General features: G+C 44.5%; 1 protein-coding gene across 1 annotated transcript; it reads right to left on the reverse strand.

The window, feature by feature from the left end:
* Positions 1–2,144: 2,144 nt before the first annotated feature.
* On the reverse strand, positions 2,145–3,113 carry LOC306815878 (uncharacterized protein; the record flags this gene model as incomplete). The annotated part of the gene is made up of 3 exons (XM_079332393.1): positions 2,954–3,113; positions 2,577–2,652; positions 2,145–2,422 (listed from the first exon to the last, which is right to left on the reverse strand). Coding segments are annotated over exons 2-3 (315 nt in total), but the record flags the coding sequence as incomplete, so codon positions are not given.
* Positions 3,114–23,766: the final 20,653 nt, after the last annotated feature.

A 23,766-nucleotide genomic window follows, 5' to 3' on the forward strand; every position in this document is an offset into this window, starting at 1 on the left:
TAGCAGATGTTGGTGCATTTGTTCAAGTTTCCACCAGAGAATGAGGGACTGGAATATGAGCATTTGAAAATCAAAGGTAGCCCATGAGGGAGGAGAAATGGGAGATGAAAGGGGAGCAGAGCTGAAGGGAGGGGCAGGAAGATGATGGGAAATTGTGGTGTGGGGCTGGGGGCAGGGGGAGCCTGTGGGGCTGTGTGTAGGGCTCCTTCCCCGGGAGAAAAGAGCTGCAGAGCCTCCTGCTGCAGGAGGATAATGGCTGCATTCCCAAGGGTGGAAGAGATGGAAAATCAGACACAGGCTCTGGGCAGATGTGGAAAGCAGTGCTGGGGAGCTGGGCAGGCATCACCCACCCCAAGCCACCCCCAGGGGAAACTCTGAGGTCCCTTGTCACACCTGGAGCCCAGCCTGGCTGCACCAAGGTGCCACAAAGCAAGAACCTCCCTGGCAAGGAATCTCCCTTGCCTGCTGTGGAATTGCAGGTCTATCCTCCTTAGCAGGGATATTAATCTTGGCGGAGTTGCACTATTCCCAAACATGAGCCCCAAAGTCACATCCTATTTACAGAAGAAAGGATAAAATAATTTAGTTAATTTTATCACTATGTAAAGGTCGTTAATGTCCTTTCTTGTCAGTACAGTTTTCCGAGGAGAATCCATCCAGGAATTCAGATCCTTCTTAAAACACGAGTTTTCCTGACTGTTCTTTCTGACAAAAAAAATAAAAGCGGATTGTAGAGTTGTTCAAAAAAGCAAAACCTGTTTCAAAGAAGTGCTAAAAGACATATTTTTTGTGTCTTAAAAGAGACCTACATGATGTTGTTTTATCTGTTTTGTTATCCCCTCAACTCTGTCACAGAATCAATGTTCTACTTCCAGCAAAATATTTTGTCTCACAGAAAAGTCAGTTTCCAGTGAGCAAAATTAGCCATGCAAAGAAAATCACAGTTTTATGGAGAGATTTGCAAACTCTTCATTTCTTCAAATTCTGTTTGCAATTTTTAAAAATTCGATAAGTGATTTTAAAAACTGCTAAAATACATAACCAGTGTTTGACTTTCCCCTTCCCTTTCACCAGTCAAATACTTTGCAAGCATAGGTGTGCTGGACAATATTTCAACAAAATTCAAAGAGAAATCTTATCCCCTGAGGAAAAGCTAATGCAAATGGAGCAGGAAGAACCCAAAATTAATTTATTAATATGGCTGCACACCTATCCAAACTGATCTTTCTCCCTTTAATGTTAAAATAATTACAACATGATGCATTACCTGATGTATGAAGCAATTTCCCTCAATAATTAGTAATTGCCTGTCACAGGTCTGATGTAACACTTTGTCAGGTTTGTTCAGCCAAGTGTTCCCCTCCACACAGGGCAGCAAACTCAGAGTTTAAATTCCTTATACACGAAATTATAAATGGCAACGAGTAGAGAATGCATGTAACTGATCTATGTGTTCCTGAAAAAAAGACCTTCTGGTTCTTCCACAAAAATAGATTTGTCTGTGTTACATGACACTGCTGGTGCTTATATATGAGTAGTTCCAGCAAGACCAACAAACCCCCAAAATTCTCAATTTAATTATTTCTTTCTTTTTCTTTTTTTTTCTTTTTTTTTCTTTTTTTAAGAAGCTAACCAGATCCAGCAGTTTCAGTTCTTATGTCACAGTTACCAAAGTTAAAAGGCAAAGGGGGTTCAGCTCTGGTTAAGACAAGTTCTTCTCTTAGCCCAGTGCAATGAACTAATAAAATAATTTTCACTTGGAATATAAGGCAGCAGTGCCTTAGCCTTCTCTTGGCAAATGAGATGAACATCAGGGGAATAAGAAAAACGAGCACCAAGGTTCTGCTTGGAAAAATGGAATTTCTGGAAGAAAGATTAAAATAAATGAAATATCACTGGCTTGGCAAGAAGCAACTGGGGCAGAATGAAACAAATATTGGAATGACATAAATCCTGAGGAATTACAGTCTTAGAAGGAAGGGCTGAAAGCGAAGAAGGTAAAATTTTGGCTGTCTAGCCACAGAAGCTTCCTGGTGCAGATATCCATTAGCAAAGTGGTCTTACGAGGAAATGGTGAAGGATATATAACATATGACATTTATAACCAGACTAAACAAAAACTGCACAGTCCTTCCTTCACAGACCAGTGGCCCAAAACATTCCGAGCACTTGTGGGGCTTCTCCCCATGGTGAAGCTGCTCACGCAGCCCCAGCTCCGAGCTCCGGCCGCCTCCCCGGCCCGGGCTGGCTCTTTCCTGCTGGGATCCCCGGGCTGTGCGTTTGCAGCCCCTCCTGCTGCGGGATCTGCGGGGCTTTTCCTCCCCGTTGCATTCCTGCGCCGTGGAGCCGCTGCAAACGGCCTCTTGCCCGAGGCTGTGCCGCGGGGATTTGTCCTCCCTGCTGTCCGTGCTCAGCTCCTTGTCTGGGGGAGGAAGGACAAGGAGAGGATGGGATTTGCCTCCGTGCCAGAGGCAAGGGAAAGGAGATCCCACCAGGGCTGTGCTGCAGCCGGGGCCATGCTGGGCTGGGAGATGGAGCAGGACACAGGGGGAAAGGGGCACTGACTTCCTCCTCACCTGCCTGCGGCTCCTGGGACATCGACCTCGTCCTCATGGCCTCCTCCTCCTCAATGCAGCCAAGGTTTGGGAAATCCTGGTTTGGGGGGAAAACAAGGGCTGAGCGCGTTGGGTTTGATGGTGGCGCTGCCCAAGGGCAGCTGGAGCAGTCAGCGCCCCTTTCAGCCTCGGGGGCCCGGAGCCCGCTCAGCACCAACCTCCCGCACCCCTCCAGGCTGCCGGGGGTCCCCCGGCTCCGGGATCGCCCCTCTGCGCTTTCCCGCTCCGGGACTCGGCTTTGGGCTCCTGCAAGATCCAAACATCCCCTGAACCGCAAAGTAAAACCCTTCCAGTGCCCCCCATGATGGATTTGGGGCGAGCTCCCCCTCCCCGCTCACCTGCGGGTTCTTGGGGGGGCGATTCTGCCGCTCCCGGGGGACGCTGCGGTCTGTGCGGGCGTGCGGGAGAAGCGCGTGGTTCCAAAATCGCTCCTCCTCTTCCTGCCACTCCTCCTGTGTCCCTCCTCTTCCTCCCGCTGCTTCTCTTCCGTCTCTTCCCGCTCCTCCTCTTCCTCCCGCTCCTCCTCCTCTCCCAGCGCAGCCAGAGCCGCTGGAACTGGGGTGCCCAACGCCCTGAGCAACCCCCAGGTCCCTCCCAGGACCCCTCAAATCCCTGGAACCGAGCGTCCCCCGCATCCCCTGGAAGATCCCCCCGTGTCCCCAAGCAGGTCGTTATTTAACATCTCTATTTTTACCCTAGTTTTGGGTGTTTGGGAAGGACAAAGAGAAATGCAGAGAAAATCCAGGCCACGGGGAGGGTGTGCAGCCCCCAGCCAGGTGTCTTCCCAACACGGATCAGCAGCACCAGGGCTCAGGGGGGCTCTGCCCACCGGGGGTCCCTGGGGATCATCCAGCGCGGATCCTGCCATGGGGATGGAGCTGCAGCAGGGCACTGTCTTGGTTTGACAGACAGGTGTCTGCTGAGGAGCTCTGGAGCTTCTCTTGAAACGGAAAATGTAAACTCCCTCCCTCTAAATTAATATGACTTGGAAATTAAGGAGCTCTCTGGCAAAGATATGGGATTTAGAATAGCAGTTTTTCACTGGGAAAATGAAAATAAAAGTATAGTAATATAAAGACCAAAACACTGGCAAGGTCAGAATGCAGCCTGTAACCCTGTTGCTCAGGGTGTTGGTTACAGTCTGAATAATGGTACCTGTAGTTTTCTTGGAGGGACAGATGTGGTTTTGTTGAAGCAATGATTTTGGAGAAGGGTGTAGTTACTTTTTTAACATCTAGTGGTGATGAAGATAGGCCTGGTCTTCTTCTGGGAATTTAGTGGGAAAGGTTGCTCTGATGTTTCAAATTTCAGATTTTATTTAGGTAGGAAATACTTGGCTTTTCTCCTTGGGTGGGGCATCTCCCATAAGGTATAACTCCTTGTGGGGAGGAGTTGTGAGGGATGGGTCATGGAAGAGATAAGGAGCCCTGCTCCACCTGGTTTCAGCAGATGCTGATAGAATGTATACTTCTGCTTGCATCTTGCATTGCAACTTAAGACATGATCTACTCCTTATTCTATTACCATCTGCATCCTACCTTAATTAATACCTTCTTTCAACTCTGCTATATATTTTTATCCACAGTGAAACTTTACACACAGTTCTCACTTAAGATTAGGTTTTTCTGTGGTACTCAATGGGTTTCTTTATCTTTCTGCATTACCTACTAAGTGTAACTAGGTTTTTGAGCAAAAACAATTGTACGGATTGGTTTGCCTTTGCTTGAGGTGGGCCTAATCTAAACAGTCTTAAAATACCTTTTATGTGTACTACAGGGACTTTATCCCCATCCACTGTGTGCAAGGCTTCAGACTGGGCAGGACTTGCTTGAGTGATGGACTCTCAGGTGTTGACTATTTAGGTGGCTTTTGTTAAGTTCATTTCTCAATTTTTGGATGTTTCCCTGCCAAGTGCCTTTAGGGTAATTTTAAGTAGTCTGTTGTACAGTTCAACTTTCCTGGCAGCTGGTGTGTGATAAGGGATATGATCTATTTATTCAATATCCTGGTTTTTGGCTGAGGTGTTTCTAAGGCTGTTCTTGAAATGGGTCCTGTTGTCTGACGATTCTCTCAGGGGTGCTGTGTCTTTATAGGACTTGCTTTTTTGGGCTTCAGACGGTGTTTTGAGTAGTAGTGTGAGGTACAGGGTGGGTTTCTAATGATCTAGTGGTGGCTTCTACAATTGTGATCACGTAGCACTTGCCTTGGGGGGTTTGAGGCAGTGTGATGTAGTTCATTTGCTGGGCTTCTTTATACTTATATTTGGAATACTGCCCCCCATATTAGAGAGGCTTTATGGGCTTGGCTTGCTTGATTTTAGCACATGTCTTACAGTTATGGATAACTTGAGAAATGCAATTTATAGTTAAATCTGCTTTTCAGTTTTGTGCCTACTTATAGGTGGCATTTTTGCCTTGATGGCTTGAGGCAGTATGGGCCTATTGAGCTAGGAACAACTCTCCCTTATGTTGCTAATTTAAATTTATTTGTGACATCTCTATTTTTGCAGCTTGATCTACTTGCTCCTTGTTTTAGTGTTCTTTATTAGCCTGACTTTTGGGGACGTGGCCGTCTACATGATGGATTTTACAGAGTTTGTCTGAGTGGCAATGTTTTTCCACTCATCAGCAGCCTCAATTGGTTTTCCTTTATGTTGCTAGCTGGCCTTTTTTTACCTTTCTAGCTCACTCCACAGAGCATTGGTTACTATTTATGATTCAGTATAAAGGTAGAGCTTTGGCCAGTTCTCTCTTTCAGCAGTGTCCAGGGCCAGCTGAATGGCTTTGAGTTCAGCAAGTGCACTTGATTCACCTTCTCCTTCAGTAGCTTGTGTGACTCGTCGTGTGGGGCTCCCTGCGGCCACTTTCCACTTCTGGTTCATCTCAACCATGAGACAGAAACTGTCAGTGACAAGAGCACAGCGTGTTTCTTGTGCTGCTCGTTGGTTGTATGGTGGAGCTTTTTAGCCTGGGTTACTTGTTTCTGCTCCTTTTTGTTAGTGAGACTAAAGTTTTTATCTTGTGTCCGGTTTTAACTGTTTTTAAAATTTCAGGGTGATTTGTGTTTCTAATCCGGCCGTGCTGTGTGATGAGAGCAATCCATGGGCTCCATGTGGTGTGGGTGGCGTGGTGGGTAGAGGAGCCTTTTCTTTAAACATCCACCCCAGCACTGGGAGTCAGGGTACCAGGAGGAGTTGTGCTTTTGTGATAATTTCTTTTGAGGTGGCTTGAACTTTCTTATTATAGGCAGATAAGATTTTGTTGGGTTTTTTTGTGAGTGTAGTTTGCTTCACACTTTCTGCAACTTTGACTCTAGAATTCTAGTGCTCAGCCTCGAGTCTCCCCAGGCACCTTCTGCTAAAGGCTCCAGGACAAGCCATTGTTCTTGGCTGCAGAGTAAAGCACATTCCTCACCTCTGGTCCCGTCCTGACTGGGCCAAGGGCACTGCATGAGCGATTTTCTGCTTGGTCTGGGTGAAGGTTTGTTGCTGTTCAGGGCCACAGCTGGAATTGTTCTTCTTAGGGTGACCAGGTAGAGAGGGCTCACAATGTGGCTGCACTCAGGAATGCATTCTCTAAAAACCTATGGCCCCTAGGAAAGCTTGTGTTTCCTTCTTGCTGCTTGGTGGAGACACTGTGATGATCTCATTGATCATTTCAGTGGGGATCTGGCTCTGTCCATCTTGCCACTCTACTCCCAGGAACTGGATCTCTCAGGCAGGTCCCTTGACTTTGCTCTTCTCGATGGTGAAACCTCCTTCCAGCAGAATCTGGATGATCCTCTCTCCTTTCTCAAATACTTTTATTGCCGTGTTCCTCCACACAATGATGTTATTGATGTATTGCAGATGTTTTGGAGCTTTACCCTTTTCCAGTGCAGCCTGGATCAGCCCGTGGCAGATGGTGGGGCTGTGTTTCCACCCCTGGGGCAGTCAGTTCCAGGTGTGCTGCACGTCCCTCCAGGTGAAAGCAAACTGAGGCCTGCACTCTGCTGCCAAAGGAATGGAGAAAAATGCATTGGCAATGTCAATGGAGCCACTTTGCTGCCTTGGGCTCCAGCTCCTCCTGGAGATCCAGCGTGTCCAGCACGGCAGCGCTCAGCACTGGAGAATCAACGACTGGGAGAGAGAGGGGGTCTACTGACTGCTGATCAGAATCCAAATTTACTCTCAGCTACATGTGCTTGTATGCCATTTTTAAAAATGCTGGTTATTTATTACCACATTGGTTGGGTTAAACATCACACAAACAAGCTTACACATTTTGCAGCATTTCTGTTTGATTCATTCTTCTTTCCTGTCACCAGTCTTGATCCAATCTTCATGGAGCCTTCAAAGCTCTGTTTGCTCTTGCCAAGGCATCTTGGTTCCCAAGCTGCTTATGCTAATTAAATCCACAGCACTCTGTCTTAGCTCTCAGAGTGGAGTCCCTTCATTCAAGGCACAATAGCCTGCAGTCAATTTCTATTGTGTGTCAGACTTGCCCACAGGCAAACTGGGGCTGTTGAAGGGTGAGTGGGATTTACTGAGCACCCTTTGACTTTCTAGCCAAAATTTTATGGGTGGGGATAATGGCATCTTGATTCATTTGACTCTGCTGGCTGTGTGCTGTTGAGGTGTGTCACGATCCGTCCAACCCGAGTGGGAGTCGTGACTGGTTCTTTTATGGATCTCAGAGCACAAAAGAGACAGCAGGGGACAAAAACGGTTTTGGAGAAATGCACTTTATTTAGTGCCAATCAAAGTGTGATAGTGGGACAGCGAGAGAGAGAGAGAGAGAGAAAGGGGGGTCGGGATTATAGCTACCAAGACGGGCAGACGAATCCTCGTGGAGCAGCCAATAGATGTCTGTTGCCATCTGGGGAGATCTCGGGGGTCTCCTCTGAGAAAGTCACTTTTATAGTCCTTTCCCAAAGCGAGTGGCTTCTGGCCAAAAGGTGGGAAGATTTATGGACTATTGTATGTGGAGCTCGTTACCCTGAGGAACAGGTGGAAACAGGACATTTCAAGGCACACCAAACCATCTTTGTTGTTATGAACACACGCAGGGCAGCCCATACTGACCAGTCCATTGTTCTTCCATCTGTGGGAGCTTTGTTGAGTCAGCGCCCCGTGACTAGTTGTCATGAGAAACCAGTCCTGGTAGGCATCACCTGCGGAACAGTCACTTGGCGTTCCTCCCATCCCTGGCCAGCGCAGGCCTCAGGCGAGGGTCGTTGGGCAGAAACAGACGAGAGGCTCGGACGGACTCTCACACCATGGCAAGCAGATCTGAGCCTGGAGTGCTATGGCCAGGCTTACCTTGAACACCTACTGCAACGGTGACTGCACCAGTGCCCCCTGGGGCACACCATTCCCATATCTCATGCCCCTTTCTGGGCAGCAGTTCTTCCTAATGTCCAGTGTACACCTCTCTTGGCACAGCTTCAAACCCTTTCTTGTCCTTGCCCATCTCTGAGACGGCTGGCACTGCCTTGGCCACTCTCCTGTATGTGGACAAGAGGCTGTGCCAACGAGTGCCACTCCTTGTTTGCTTGTGGCTGCTGTGGAAAGGAACATTCATGTATATTGCCATTTCTTATAGGTTTTACCCCAGATTTTCAGTCACAGCTGTTCTAGTGAAAACAAGTCTGTTTTCATGAGTATTTGAAGGGTCATAGAACACAATTGGAATTCCATTGAATTAGGGAAATTCTGCTGATTTCGTTTTCCTGAGGTTTTGAGATGAGTTGCAAATCCCAAAAAGTTTCTCTTTGGGGAAATAGTAATTCCACAGTTTAGATTGTGGGGATATTGATACTGGGGAAACATGGGCCACATTCAGTTTAACCATTTGCCCATGCACTCAAAGATCCATGCTGTTGAATAAGGATAAAGGAGGGCAAAATTGGGATTTGAAACACTTTTCCTTCTTAAAGCAAGTAGTTAAATAAAATATCTTAAAAAGTAAAATACTGCTTCAGCAGATTGTTCTTAAAATTACATTGTTTCCTAAGTGTATATATTCCAATAGCCAGGAACTGTATGCCTAGAAAGCTAATAGTGTTTTCCTTGGAAACACCAGGGAAGATAAAAACACTAGGTGGTTCTTTTGCTTGGAAAAAAAAGAATTCAACTTTAGCAAATTGTCTGCTGATATTGAGGATTCTAAAACAGCACATACTTCCCATACCTTGTCCAGCACCTGCCTTGAAATCCCATCTCAATACATTTCATTATCCTGCAAGTCAAATAAGAACAGCTGAAGACATAGACAAGTCTTAACAGTAATGATGCATGTGGAGAGGAGTTATTTTTCTATTTTTAATTGAAAATTGGACAGGCTTTGAAAGTAAGCAAGTCCATGTATTGCTTTGAAGCTAACTAGAAGATCAGTCCATCTTGTAGTGAAATTGTTGCTGGGTGCTGTTTCTTCCCAGTATTTTGGTAGGTGGTCCCCTGCTGGCTGTCTGCATTTCTTCTCCCATTTGTTTTCTGTGCTTGTTTGGTATCACTGCTGAACGTTGCCAATAAGGAAACTGGTGTGCAAGAGTTGAGGAATCAGCTTTTGAAACTGTAAAACTGATCTGTAGGCTTTTTTCCTCTTGGATTTGTAAAATTTGGTGCATCATCAAAGTTAAGATTCTTCAGAAAATAGCAAGATTGTCCTCTTTCCAGGGAGGCATCTGTACTTTAACAGAGGTGCTTGATGCATCTTGCTGTAAAGGAGCAAGATGCAGAGTAAGTCAGAGAGAAGTCATTTAAGCTGGTAATACACATGGTTGTTTAGTGGAAATAAAATAACTAAGGTTTTGCCTTGTAAGAGAGTGAAATCTAATCCCATTGTGAAGGTCAGGAGGATAAATACAAAGGACTAAATACAAATGAAGAGCAGAAAGATATGAAACAGGGCTGGGCCTCACTGCCATAGCCCAGGCAGCCCCTGGATGTATTTGCCTGCCTGAATCCATCCCTTGCCCGGGCCCCAGGTGGGGCCGCTCTGGGGAATCTCTCACAGCATTCCTGGGATGATGCTGTTCCTTCCCTGGTGCCCCAGGGTCCTGCAAGCCCCTTTTGGAGCCACCCAGACACCTCCTGGAGCCTTTAGGGACCCCCCCAGCAGAGCGCAGACAGGGATTGACTTGACTCTTCCTTGGAAGATGGAGGCAGGAGAATACTGCCCACCATCTTCTTTCCAGCTGCCCTCCATTTGCACTCCTGCAAATGCTGCTGCTGCACTCAGGCTCTCCATTGCAGGCAGTCTGGAGCTCCTGCTCAAACCCATCCCTCTGTGTCCCCTCTTGGATGGAATATCAAGCAAACAACACAGGATGTGCAGAGAACATGAACTTTATTAACTTTACTACTCTAAAAATCTACACTACGGGGGACTATGGGGTAACAACCTAATGCCTAACTTGAACATGTAGAACAGGAACACTAAGGGGAAGGTGGAAAAGGTGGTGGGGGTGGCTACAGGTAAGGATGGGGGGTCTCTAAAGCCTACGATGGGGAATGTCGCCGTGCCCGGGCTGGCACGGGTCACCCATTCCCTGCTGTGCCCTGAGCGCCGTGCTGGAGCTGGAGGTCAGCGCTGGGCGAGATTTAGGTTCTCCTGCTCCTCCTGCTGCGGCTGGCCCCCTGCGCTGCTCTGCTGTTCTGGGCCCTCTGCTGGGAGCAGCGTTCCAGGCACTGCTGCAGCAGGGTGTGGTTGTTCCTCAGCAGCTGGATCAGCTCTGAGGAACAACCTTGTCCTGGGCTGCTGCTGCGGGGCCTCTGGCGCCGATTCTGCAAGGCAAAGCACAGGGATCCCGATGGAAGGGGCAGAGGGGCAGAGCAGGGCCCCTCTCTGGGCTGCCTTTGGCCTCTGAGCAAGAGAGCCAGGCCTGGCCAGGCTGCAGCAAGCAGAGCTCTGGCTGCCTCTGCCTGGGGCTGTCCCTGAGCTCAGCCCTGGCCTGATTCCCAGCCAGAGGCTCAGCTCCACTCTGCCATGGGGCCTTGGCCAAAGGGCTGCCCAAGAGGTCCAAGCCCATCCTTCCTGCCTGACCCCCCATCCCTCACCCTTCTCCAGCCTCTCCAGCGCCCTCGGTAGCGGCGCCATCCCAGGACAGTGCCTGTGATCAGCAGCTGCACCAGCAGGCACGTCCAGGACTGCCACGACATATCCATGCAGGGGGTGGTTGGCTCAGGGTCCCTGTTCTGCTGCTCCGGCTCCTGCACATACAGGACCGTGCCCGACCCAGGATGGATGGTTGGGTCGGGACGATGGCCCAGGAGCAGCAGCAGGTAAAAGTTGACAAGCCATGGGACAGGGTCGGCCATGGTGCTCTGGGGAAGCTGCCACCAGCACACCCGCTCTGGACGTCTGTCCTTGCCAAGGTGTGCCCAGGCTGTGGGGCACGGCGGTGGCTGGGGACAGTTGCCAGGCACCATGCTGCCCCAGAGGCTGTGATGTCACAGAATCCAAGCACTGGCTTGGAAGAGTTCTGAGAGATCAACTCCAGCCTGTGATCCATGGTTACCACGGCAAGCAGATCTGAGCCTGGAGTGCTATGGCCAGGCTTACCTTGAACACCTACTGCAACGGTGACTGCACCAGTGCCCCCTGGGGCACACCATTCCCATATCTCATGCCCCTTTCTGGGCAGCAGTTCTTCCTAATGTCCAGTGTACACCTCTCTTGGCACAGCTTCAAACCCTTTCTTGTCCTTGCCCATCTCTGAGACGGCTGGCACTGCCTTGGCCACTCTCCTGTATGTGGACAAGAGGCTGTGCCAACGAGTGCCACTCCTTGTTTGCTTGTGGCTGCTGTGGAAAGGAACATTCATGTATATTGCCATTTCTTATAGGTTTTACCCCAGATTTTCAGTCACAGCTGTTCTAGTGAAAACAAGTCTGTTTCATGAGTATTTGAAGGGTCATAGAACACAATGGAATTGTGTTCCATAGAATTAGGGAAATTCTGCTGATTTCGTTTTACTGAGGTTTTGAGATGAGTTGCAAATCCCAAAAAGTTTCTCTTTGGGGAAATAGTAATTCCACAGTTTAGATTGTGGGGATATTGATTACTCAAAGTTGAGAACCTAATGTAGCTTTCGGCACAAGAAATTTTAAGCATCCTCTTATTGTTCTTGAAACAAAAACCTTTTAAATCTGTTCTGTGGACAGAAATTGCTTCTGTGTTATTTCTCATAATTTATTAAGAATCTCATGCCAGGAAAAAGTCCATAGTGCTGTGTGATTACCTTGGTACTGTTCTTTGGAATGGCTTTCCCCCCATTTTCTGAAGCTGCCCACAGAAAGGTCATAGATATGTGAGAAGTTCTGAAAGGAAAACTGGGTCTTTGCCTCCTGTTTGGAATCTGTGGTGAGCTGTGAGTCAGAGCTGATTTTACATGATGTTGAAAACATAATTTAACCTTTTTGCAGAAGGATACATTGATAAAATCAAAGCATAGCATGGCTGACACTAGTAAATGAATTAAAATGCTTATCTGGAATGTGTTTATTTGATTGTTGTCCTAATATTGTGGTAATAATTATGGTATCTGAGTACTAACCAAGCTAACATCTAATTTGTAGTTGATTTTCTGTCCCTAATGTAGTGAACAGAATTTTAAGAATTATGTTTTCTCTCATAACTGAGGAATGTGTTCACAGGCTGAATCTTAATATCACTTTCTTTTTGCACAAGAGCAGTTTCATCTGAAGATGATTTTCCTTGCCCTCACTTTAATTTTTACTTTCTGTATTGTTGTCTGGCAGGTTGACCTTTTCAGATTGTGTGCTGAGAAATGCTGCTACTAAGGAGAGCTGGTGTCAAAACAGAGTTTTTTTCCTAGCTTTTATTTAAAATACTGAAAGACGAAAGGTTTCTAATTAAATTACAGAACTGCATATCATTAGGAACTATAGTTCTTCCCTGCTTGTATTTAGAAAAACAGGCTAATGCCAACTGAACTCCTAAAACATATACAGAGATCACAAGCAGCCACCACAAGTGGTATTCAATTCTGGGAAACATAGTTTTTGATAGAAATCATTTTTGCTTTAATAATACAAGCTTATTCTATTCTAAAATTGGGGAAATTAGGTATGTTCTGGACTATCTGCATTTTTATTAGTTTCCTGTCTTTTTATCATTTCTTCAAGTACCAGTTTTATACACTTGCTAGCTCATTATTTATGATTTAAAATGGTGTCTCTTAGGCATGTAACTTGATAGTATTGTGAACCATGAAAATAATGTTTTTTGGTCTGTCTTCATTTGATTAAGTGATTCCTGTGAAAGGACTGGGGGGTTTTATGGTTTGAGATGTAAAAGAAGTAGTTCAGCAGCCTTGGCAAGTAAGTGTGCCAGTTTGCAAGATGAATATGCAGAAACACCTGTGGTTCAGCTGGAATATACAGTATTCTAGTTTGCTGCTGCTGGGGTGTTTTGTTTTGTTGGTCTGTGAATCCATATTCTATACAGTATCATTTGTCAGAACTCCATTTCACTTTTACAGTCCCTCTGTTTTCCCACTTCTGAATTATGGTTTTCTCCATGCCTTTTATTTGGGGAATTCTTGGTGATAAAAACAATACATGCTCCATAATGTTTTGTGTTGTCAAATGGTTATGCTCTTCCACACATTTTTCTCATTAGCCTCCTTCAGTCTCCTTCTATCAGTTTTATTTCCCTGTACTACACTTTACACTCACATTTCAAAGCTTGTATTTTTATGCTAAATGCTTCTGCTGCATAATTGTCTTAAAAAAGAGTGTGTATGAATCAAACAGATTAATATTCTTCCTAGTCTTTCACAGTCTAAATTTATTTTGGAAAATGATTAAGAAAGATTTTCTCACTCTATTTCTGTCCTTGGATATAATTCCCCAGGCTATATTGAATCTTTTCTGCATAGAGGAGGGCAAAGTTTCAGTTGTTGCTGCAAAGTCTCCTAAAGCATCTCTACAGCTACTGCATAATTCCTTGTGACCTGGTCCATGTTTAAAGGTTATAAAGAGCATTTCTGCAAGAGCTGAGAAAGCACCGTAGAAATTTTAGCTTTAAATAATAAAGGCAAAGCCAAGTGTGCATCTCTGTTCTGTAGCTTTCCCTCTGCCTCAGTTTTATTCCAAGTTCTGCACAGAATAGAACCATGTGAGTCTTGGTGTGAGGCCACTGAAGCAGAGTTTTCTCTCTGGTTTCAGTTGCCCAACTGTCCCTTGTCATTCACAGGATCCTGTAAGCACATGAAATCAGTCTTTTCATTTATATTGCCTCTTAGTTGTATTTCTGGCCTATGACTGTAGTGTGTTGTAGATGTTCAAGATAAAAGTTCATTTCAGGTGATAAAGTACTTTTAAATTTTCATAAGTCTTCATGTAAAAAAGAGATCCTGAGCTGATCAACTTGTACAATTTTATGATTCACCCTTAGTCACCGAAGCTTAGAGAATATATTCTAAAAATGCCATGTTATCAGTGGATTGTCAAGTCATTTCTGATTTAGCCCTTGGCTCTAACCAGACTGTCCTTCTTTCTGTGAGAGTAATAAAAAGATAAGCCTTGAGAGATATGTAGGGGGAAGAAAGAGCTCATTTGCATTCAGATGAGCTATTCTTCCAGCCTCTCTCTCTACTTATCTTATAAAAATTATCATAGATTTGATCAAAAGCAGAGAAAAGACACATAAATCCAAAGGCAGGTTAACAGCAGAGTTTCTCATAATAATAACTCCAGTAGAAAACTGATGCATAGAAACCCATCTTTCCACTCACTGAAACCTGTGTACAGTGTATCATGTTATTGATCAGGAGTGTTAGATCTGACACTGTAATGTCAAATAACTCACAATGAGCTGAAATACAGAATTTCATCTTAATAGGCTGCTCTCAAAGTGCTGATAGGATCCCCTAGTTTTGATGACATTAATAAGTTTATTTTTGGCCACCATTGCATATGGCATGCAAAATATTTTATTGCTAGAAACTATATTCAAGGGATGGAGGGATGTGTTCATAACACACAGGTTCTGTCTCCTGGCTGGAGTCAGCATCTGTAAGTGCAGAATCCTTCCTGGTACCATATATCCTTGCCTTGTCCCTGACAACACCACTAAAATATTTTCCTTTCATAGTAAAGTGAGTGAGATTTTACTCAGGTGGAATTTTGCAGTATTGGGGAATGAAGGTTTTTTATGCACCTTCTGAGTGAGCCTTTGATAAGGGCTTCTGTATTACACAGAGGCTACACATATTTGGGTCTGAAGGCTGGTGCAGTTCTAATCACTTTAAAACTGGACTACTTGGAATTGTATGGAAGGCAGCCATTCTCCCTGCTACTGACTTTATAAAATAGTTTATTCAGGTTTTAGAAAATTAACTCTTGGAGATAGTCAAGAAAGTGTATCATGATGATCACCTGCATGGACAAGAAGACCATCAGTTTCCTCATGCCATCAAACTTTAGATATCAATATGCAGGCCTGCAGTTATAATTTTGTGCACAATAATCTAGAGACAATCCTTTATTCTCTAAAAAAGTTAATACTCTAAAGTTAGGAGCAAGTCAAAGTTGGAGGAGTTGGGTTTCTTAAGCACCCTCGTTTACAGCAGGATTTGAGAGTTTTTTTCTCTTATAACAGTAAGGATTAAAACTTGTGGCTAATCCTGACCTACCAAATACAAATGAGTGTCTACAGTGCTGCCCTTCCAGCAGCCACATGACATCAAAGTGCATTGTTCTAATTTCTGTGGAAGCAATGGCTTGCAAATACCACAAGGTAGAATGGCAGAACCCTGGATATATGCTGTTAGCCCACAGTCTAAAAATACCAAAGCCAGATGATAAGTCAATTTATGTAATTAAAAATCAGTTCCTCACACTATCTGTGCTACTCTGTTCTGTATCAGCTTGGTGACCAGGTAGATGAAGCTGTCAGGGAAAAAAAAAACCACTTAAATTTGAAGCAAAGTAGTTGCTCCATTGTAAAGTGTGAAGATAAACCTGTGAAGGTATCAAATAAATCTTTCTTTGGCTTCCAGTAATAATTTAAAATGGATAACAAATAAATGCTGCATAATCTGCTTTTAATGTATTTACTTTGGAACGTGTACATATCACTGTATTACATAATTGCAATATTTTCACACATGCAATTTCACCCTCAAATGGCCACAGGAAATGTGACAGCTTTTGTTTTCTGTTGCTTCTGTTTATTAATGCTTCAAGGTGTTTCTCTGTATTTGTACACAGCTATAGAAACAGAATGCTCTTTTTTAAAAAATAGGAGTAAAAATCCCAGGGATCTGCTCTTTGCAGCAGACACAGGAAACATTTGATCCTAATTGTTTTTGCAAAGCATCCTAATTGGGAGCAGATATCAATAATGCAAACTTCAGAGGGTGTGTGGCTGCTTAGTACCTTAGGCTGGCTACAGGAAGGGCAGTGCTACAAAGAGGAAAATCAAGACTTTTGAACAACTAAGCATGAGCCATCCAGAAAGTCAGGGTCCATATTGCTGATCTCTATCAGGGAAGGCAAGAATCAGGCCCATCTGCTAACAGAAATGCAATTTCCAGCTTTAGGAGCCAAAGGATATGCAAATAAATGGCTTATATGCACTGGAAAGTGTTGAACATTAAGTTTCTGTTTCATACAGTTGTTTGAAGGCAATGCAGGACTCCAGAGCTTAGCGTTTGAATTGCAACTTTAATTTCCCTATTTGCTGTTACTTAGACTGCTCTGAAGTAGTAATGAGAATAAAAAATGAAAGAAAATGTTATTTGACAGGGACTGTGGTAGGGCTTTCTTCACAGGCTTGAAATAGTTTGAATTCATTAAAATCTCCAGGTGAGGGGAAGATTGTATCCATTCCTCTCTTTTGAAACCAGATTTTCAAAGAAGGATCTAAAATTGCATTTGAGGATTGTGGTGGGGGTTTTTTCCATTCCTTCATGTGCAATCTAAGAACTCCAATTTTACAGGGCGATTTAACATATGATCCATAAAAATCAGTCCTTTTGCTTTGTATTTTGGGAACTCCTTAATCTTGGGAAATTTGTAATCTTCTCAGGGCATTGAAGGTCAATCAAATGCTGCAGGTTTCTTTCTTCCTTTAATATGGTTTATGTATTGGGGTTTGTCTCGTAGCCAGAGATATTTTTTATTGGCAGCCTAGCAGTTCTACTGTGGAGCTCTGTGCAGGTAAATTGACTTGAGAAGAATGGGCAAATTAGCTCCTGGGAAGATGTGCCCTGCCTGGCCCCAGTGCCTCAGCACACTTGAGGTCAGGTTGGCTGTCCCTGACTATCTAATAATGATGCATAATAATATAGTTAAGTATTCATTGTAATTGGTGATATTTAAGGTTTTTCAAGTTAAGTCTGTTTCATCACTGTGTTTTAATAGTGAATTTTCATTTGTTTGGTCAAACTCAAAAGCAGCCTTAATTTTAAAGTTGAGTTCTTTGTGGCTGATACTATGAAGAATGTGGTGTTTATACTCACATCATACTGGCAGTAGAGTAGAGCAACTCATAACTGATTTGGCAATAAAGACTTAGATTTTCTTCACTAAACTTGCACTAGCAAGATTCATAAGCTGGTGATAGCTATCTCTACAGTGGAAAATATTTATTGACTTTATTGACAATTTAATTTACTTTGTCAAGCTTTGTTGTTTAGTTTCTATTGATCCTGAGACACTTGGGGCTACTTTTGTTTCCTAAGGGATTAAACTTGCACGTTCTTAGAATCAGATTTTGGGAAGATGGGTGCAGAAGACTTTGTAATTCAATTCTGAAAAGCATAATAATAATGAATATTTTAGATAGAAATGATAGTATTTAGCATAATATGTGAAATGCTGTTATGTGCAATTTTTAAAAAAATCCTGGATAAATTAAATGAGGCTTTTGGAGAAAGCATAAGCTGGATTTTATATTGAGTTTGATAACCTCTGAATCTGCTCTCCTTTCTCTTTCTGCTGGAACTTGTAACAAAGTTATTATGTCCAAGTATAATTTTGTAATAATTGTATTTCAACTTGAGCCTTTCTCACTTGGTGTTGATGTATTTTAGGGAGGGAGGGGAATGGGGAAAAAATGCCAACTTTCATGGATACAATTTAAAATTAACATTGATGATTTGACCCTTCCCAGGATTCCACTGAGCATTGGATCACATTGAAACTGAGGTGATGACTCACAACTCAGGTAGAAAAACTGCATTTCATTCTCTCTATTAGTTTTCTAATAGTTGCCCACAACAAAGTTAAGAAAAGAGAAATGGTTTTCAAATTTCCTGTGCTATTTTTAGTTTACTCCTCTTTCTGGAGATGTCTTAGCAACTGTAGGACATCTGAAAAACTTTGAGCTATATCTTTATTTTTGAGACTCTGTTGAACATTGCTTCTGTTATAATGTTTTTGTGTTAGTACTTTGAACTTACCCAAGTAATGTTGGTAGCAGCAGTGGCTATGATGAAGTTATGCTTTCCTAATTAATGATACTTTCTTAATGAAACAAAGAATATATTTCCCCATGTATTTAATAACCTAATAAGACTGAATGAAGGCAATACCAAGCAGGTTTAAAGCAAAACACTGGTTTCAGTAAGCACAAGTAAATAAACATTCATCTACCTTTAATTACGTAATGCATATTCAAATTCAGATTGATGAATGTTGAACCAAAAGCAGAATAAAATAGTTACTTTAAATCCTCCTAATTCAGAGGCCAACTATTTTTATGGCTTTGTTTGGAGTGCTTTGGGTGTTTTTTTGCTAGAGAAATGGCAAGTATTTATTTATTCAGCTCCCTCCACATTTTCCACCATCATTATTCCCAGTGATCCCTGCAGTGATAAGTGGCCAATGACACTGGCACAGGGTGAGCTGCAGGAGCCTTACAGAGGTGACTGTTATTTCTCACAGAGTTAGAAAAACTGCAAGAGCACAGTGACATTTTGATGAAAGCTCACATTTTCCCCAACAGGTTATTATACAGCCAGAAGAAAATACTTTCTTAAAGACCAACCACATCTATTCCCTGCCTGAAAGGTTGCATTTGTTTGGGTTTTTTTCTCTTATTTAGGTGAAAAGTAAAAAAATGAAGAGGAAACTCAGATGAAATGCCAAAACTACTGACAGGTAGTACTTCTGTGTGTCTCCATTTACACCTCAAACTTGCTGCTAGAAACCCTAGAACTACATTTAAAATGTATTTTGGTAGGTGGTCCCCTGCTGGCTGTCTGCATTTCTTCTCCCATTTGTTTTCTGTGCTTGTTTGGTATCACTGCTGAACGTTGCCAATAAGGAAACTGGTGTGCAAGAGTTGAGGAATCAGCTTTTGAAACTGTAAAACTGATCTGTAGGCTTTTTTCCTCTTGGATTTGTAAAATTTGGTGCATCATCAAAGTTAAGATTCTTCAGAAAATAGCAAGATTGTCCTCTTTCCAGGGAGGCATCTGTACTTTAACAGAGGTGCTTGATGCATCTTGCTGTAAAGGAGCAAGATGCAGAGTAAGTCAGAGAGAAGTCATTTAAGCTGGTAATACACATGGTTGTTTAGTGGAAATAAAATAACTAAGGTTTTGCCTTGTAAGAAAGTGACATCTAATCCCATTGTGAAGGTCAGGAGGATAAATACAAAGGACTAAATACAAATGAAGAGCAGAAAGATATGAAACAGGGCTGGGCCTCACTGCCATAGCCCAGGCAGCCCCTGGATGTATTTGCCTGCCTGAATCCATCCCTTGCCCGGGCCCCAGGTGGGGCCGCTCTGGGGAATCTCTCACAGCATTCCTGGGATGATGCTGTTCCTTCCCTGGTGCCCCAGGGTCCTGCAAGCCCCTTTTGGAGCCACCCAGACACCTCCTGGAGCCTTTAGGGACCCCCCCAGCAGAGCACAGACAGGGATTGACTTGACTCTTCCTTGGAAGATGGAGGCAGGAGAATACTGCCCACCATCTTCTTTCCAGCTGCCCTCCATTTGCACTCCTGCAAATGCTGCTGCTGCACTCAGGCTCTCCATTGCAGGCAGTCTGGAGCTCCTGCTCAAACCCATCCCTCTGTGTCCCCTCTTGGATGGAATATCAAGCAAACAACACAGGATGTGCAGAGAACATGAACTTTATTAACTTTACTACTCTAAAAATCTACACTACGGGGGACTATGGGGTAACAACCTAATGCCTAACTTGAACATGTAGAACAGGAACACTAAGGGGAAGGTGGAAAAGGTGGTGGGGGTGGCTACAGGTAAGGATGGGGGGTCTCTAAAGTCTACGATGGGGAATGTCGCTGTGCCCGGGCTGGCACGGGTCACCCATTCCCTGCTGTGCTCTGTGCGCCGTGCTGGAGCTGGAGGTCAGCGCTGGGCGAGATTTGGGTCCTTCTGCTCCTCCTCCTCCGGCTGGCCCCCTGTGCTGCTCTGCTGTTCTGGGCCCTCTGCTGGGAGCAGCGTTCCAGGCACTGCTGCAGCAGGGTGTGGTTGTTCCTCAGCAGCTGGATCAGCTCTGAGGAACAACCTTGTCCTGGGCTGCTGCTGCGGGGCCTCTGGCGCCGATTCTGCAAGGCAAAGCACAGGGATCCCGATGGAAGGGGCAGAGGGGCAGAGCAGGGCCCCTCTCTGGGCTGCCTTTGGCCTCTGAGCAAGAGAGCCAGGCCTGGCCAGGCTGCAGCAAGCAGAGCTCTGGCTGCCTCTGCCTGGGGCTGTCCCTGAGCTCAGCCCTGGCCTGATTCCCAGCCAGAGGCTCAGCTCCACTCTGCCATGGGGCCTTGGCCAAAGGGCTGCCCAAGAGGTCCAAGCCCATCCTTCCTGCCTGACCCCCCATCCCTCACCCTTCTCCAGCGTCTCCAGCGCCCTCGGTAGCGGCGCCATCCCAGGACAGTGCCTGTGGCCAGCAGCTGCACCAGCAGGCACGTCCAGGACTGCCACGATATATCCATGCACGGGGTGGTTGGCTCAGGGTCCCTGTTCTGCTGCTCCGGCTCCTGGACATACAGCACCGTGCCCGACCCACGATGGATGGTTGGGTCGGGACGATGGCCCAGGAGCAGCAGCAGGTAAAAGTTGACCAGCCAAGGAACAGGGTCGGCCATGGTGCTCTGTGCCAACTGCCACCAGCACACCCGCTCGGACGTCTGTCCTTGCCGAGGTGTGCCCAGGCTGTGGGGCACGGCGGTGGCTGGGGACAGTTGCCAGGCACCATGCTGCCCCAGAGGCTGTGATGTCACAGAATCCAAGCACTGGCTTGGAAGAGTTCTGAGAGATCAACTCCAGCCTGTGATCCATGGTTACCACGGCAAGCAGATCTGAGCCTGGAGTGCTATGGCCAGGCTTACCTTGAACACCTACTGCAACGGTGACTGCACCAGTGCCCCCTGGGGCACACCATTCCCATATCTCATGCCCCTTTCTGGGCAGCAGTTCTTCCTAATGTCCAGTGTACACCTCTCTTGGCACAGCTTCAAACCCTTTCTTGTCCTTGCCCATCTCTGAGACGGCTGGCACTGCCTTGGCCACTCTCCTGTATGTGGAGAAGAGGCTGTGCCAACGAGTGCCACTCCTTGTTTGCTTGTGGCTGCTGTGGAAAGGAACATTCATGTATATTGCCATTTCTTAGAGGTTTTACCCCAGATTTTCAGTCACAGCTGTTCTAGTGAAAACAAGTCTGTTTCCATGAGTATTTGAAGGGTAATAGAACACAATGGAATTGTGTTCCATTGAATTAGGGAAATTCTGCTGATTTCATTTTACTGAGGTTTTGAGATGAGTTGCAAATCCCAAAAATTTTCTCTTTGGGGAAATAGTCATTCCACAGTTTAGATTGTGGGGATATTGATACTGGGGAAACGTGCCACATTCAGTTTAACCATTTGCCCATGTGTTGCCCGACAGAGAGACACGAAACAACTAGGTTGTTTAGTGCGGTGCTTTATTGAGGGCCCTGGGGTCTGAGGACTAGCGTCCAAAGTCAGAGCCCGCCCGATTACAATTTCTCAGAGCTTAAATACACTTCTTGGAGAATTTCTTTATCCTTTGATTTTCTTACTTCACTACCCCTACGTGATTTTCTCAAGGTTCTCCTAAACTGTCTACATTTCTCTAAGTAATAAATTGTTACACTCGGCTTGACAAGTCACATACATCATGTAGATAAACAATGCACTATTCAAGAGAGTAACATTTCTACTGTTTCAGCAAGTTCTACTTGGGTACACACATAAATTTACTTAACTGAATACCCCTCACTCTTGCCAACTCAGGGCCTAAGCTACTTGATCAGTCCTTAGCATAACTACTACTAATTTTATATTTCTATTTTACTGAAACATACTGCAACAACTCTCCCCTTTTGAGCATCACTCAATCTCCTTTGCAGGGATGCTCAAATATTCACTTAATCTTCATCTGGAGATCAGACAAATGTCACCGTGTCCTTATATGACGGAGGTGGTGTCACTGGAGCATGGGTGACGGCGCTGAGCAGTCTTCTAGTATGCAATCGCTCCTTGGTGATTACACCTGTAATGCACTTAAACACTCCAGCGACAATAAGTACCACAATTACAATCATAATTACATATTGTATCACTGATGAGATCCATCCAGAAAGTTGGAGCCCTAATGACTGAAACAGAGCACCAACCCAATTGTGCTCTGCCTCTTTTTCCAAATCTTTAATTTTTCCTTCTACACTTTCCAATTGAGAAATATCTTTCTCTACGTGAACTGTCACATTTGGGATATGGATACAACAATGGTCTATTTTATTGCTTAAATATCCACACATCCCATGTTCCTTTAACAACAACAAATCTAAAGCCATCTTATTCTGTATAGTCATACGAGTTGTAGCTTGCAGCTGGAGATTTAAATCCCTAAAACCCTTCTTGGTGGCGGCTGCTAATCTTTCTGTTTGTCCCATCAATCGATAGATCATTTCTCTATTCCTGTAAAAGGCAATTTGAGCAAACAAGAATTCTAACGCCCAACCAATCTTTACTCCACTGTCAGGTTCATGCCATTGATCTTCCTCATTTTCTGCTTCCCTCTTGTGCCTTGTCATTTGTAGATTTAATTTAGATTGTTTCCAGAAGGGACATAATGTTGGGATTCCTAACATGATTTGGGTAACTGTCCCATCTACTGGCATATGGGTCCACAAACCATGTCCTAATACCCATACTAAATTCCCTGGACTCCTTACCGTGGTAGTCTTGCAATTTATGTCCTTCTGGCTGGCAGTTCCTGTCATAGAATGGTTATATCCTCTACACTCACATCCTAATTTTAACAGCATCCTTACAGGCATCAGTCAAATTTCTAATTCCGGAGTGTCACAAGTGTATATTTTTGTACAATTCCAAATTTCCTTTTGCTGTCTGAGTTGTCTCTGCGTAGAATGTAGCATAGTTAAACCTTTGTGTGTCTGATTAACTTTTCCCTGTCCACTGGATGCACTATTTAACAGTATCAATGTAACTATAGGTTTCTAACAAGCTTGGTCCCCAAATTGTTCCCCATTCTTCCAAGGTAGTAACCCGTGTGTGATCCTCGCACACTATTTCATTCTGAAGTATTACTTCTGAAGAGCTGACATTTCGTATAACATCGTATTCACACCATCCCACATCCTTAAATCTTCCAATTTTTGTAAATACTGGATTCGGGAGTTTATCGCATTCCTTCCTGTTTCCGGGAGTAGACCATTTCTGTCGCTTAACATTAATATGGTACTCTACCATTTCCTTCCTTTTCAACTCGTTCTTACAAATTTGAGTAGTATTTTTATATGCCCTTGGCATATCTGTGATGGGGATTATTCCCCATGGAATGGGCTCCCCTGCTGCTTGTGGCAGCGGCAAACATGCTGTAATCTTGGACACATTTTGAACCATCCCAAAATCTCTAATCAATCCTACAATTAGATTTTCCTGTTCATTACCTCGTTTGAACTCCGGGAGTTCAATTTCTGTATTATTGGGTGCCTCTCTGATTTTCCGTGACCGAATCCGTCCCTGTGTTATTATCACCATGGTCCTTGAGTGAGCCCACCAAGCCTCTTTCGCTACCCAGCACCAATAAGTTCCTTCATCACTTTCTTGTACGTCTTGTATGACTAAAGTAAGGGAATGTCCTAGCTTTCTCCTTTCAGCGTGATGTTTGCTACTTTGGGGAAG

This window comes from Erithacus rubecula (assembly GCF_903797595.1).
Source record: "Erithacus rubecula genome assembly, contig: scaffold_270_arrow_ctg1, whole genome shotgun sequence".
NCBI classification, from domain to species: Eukaryota; Metazoa; Chordata; class Aves; order Passeriformes; family Muscicapidae; genus Erithacus; species Erithacus rubecula.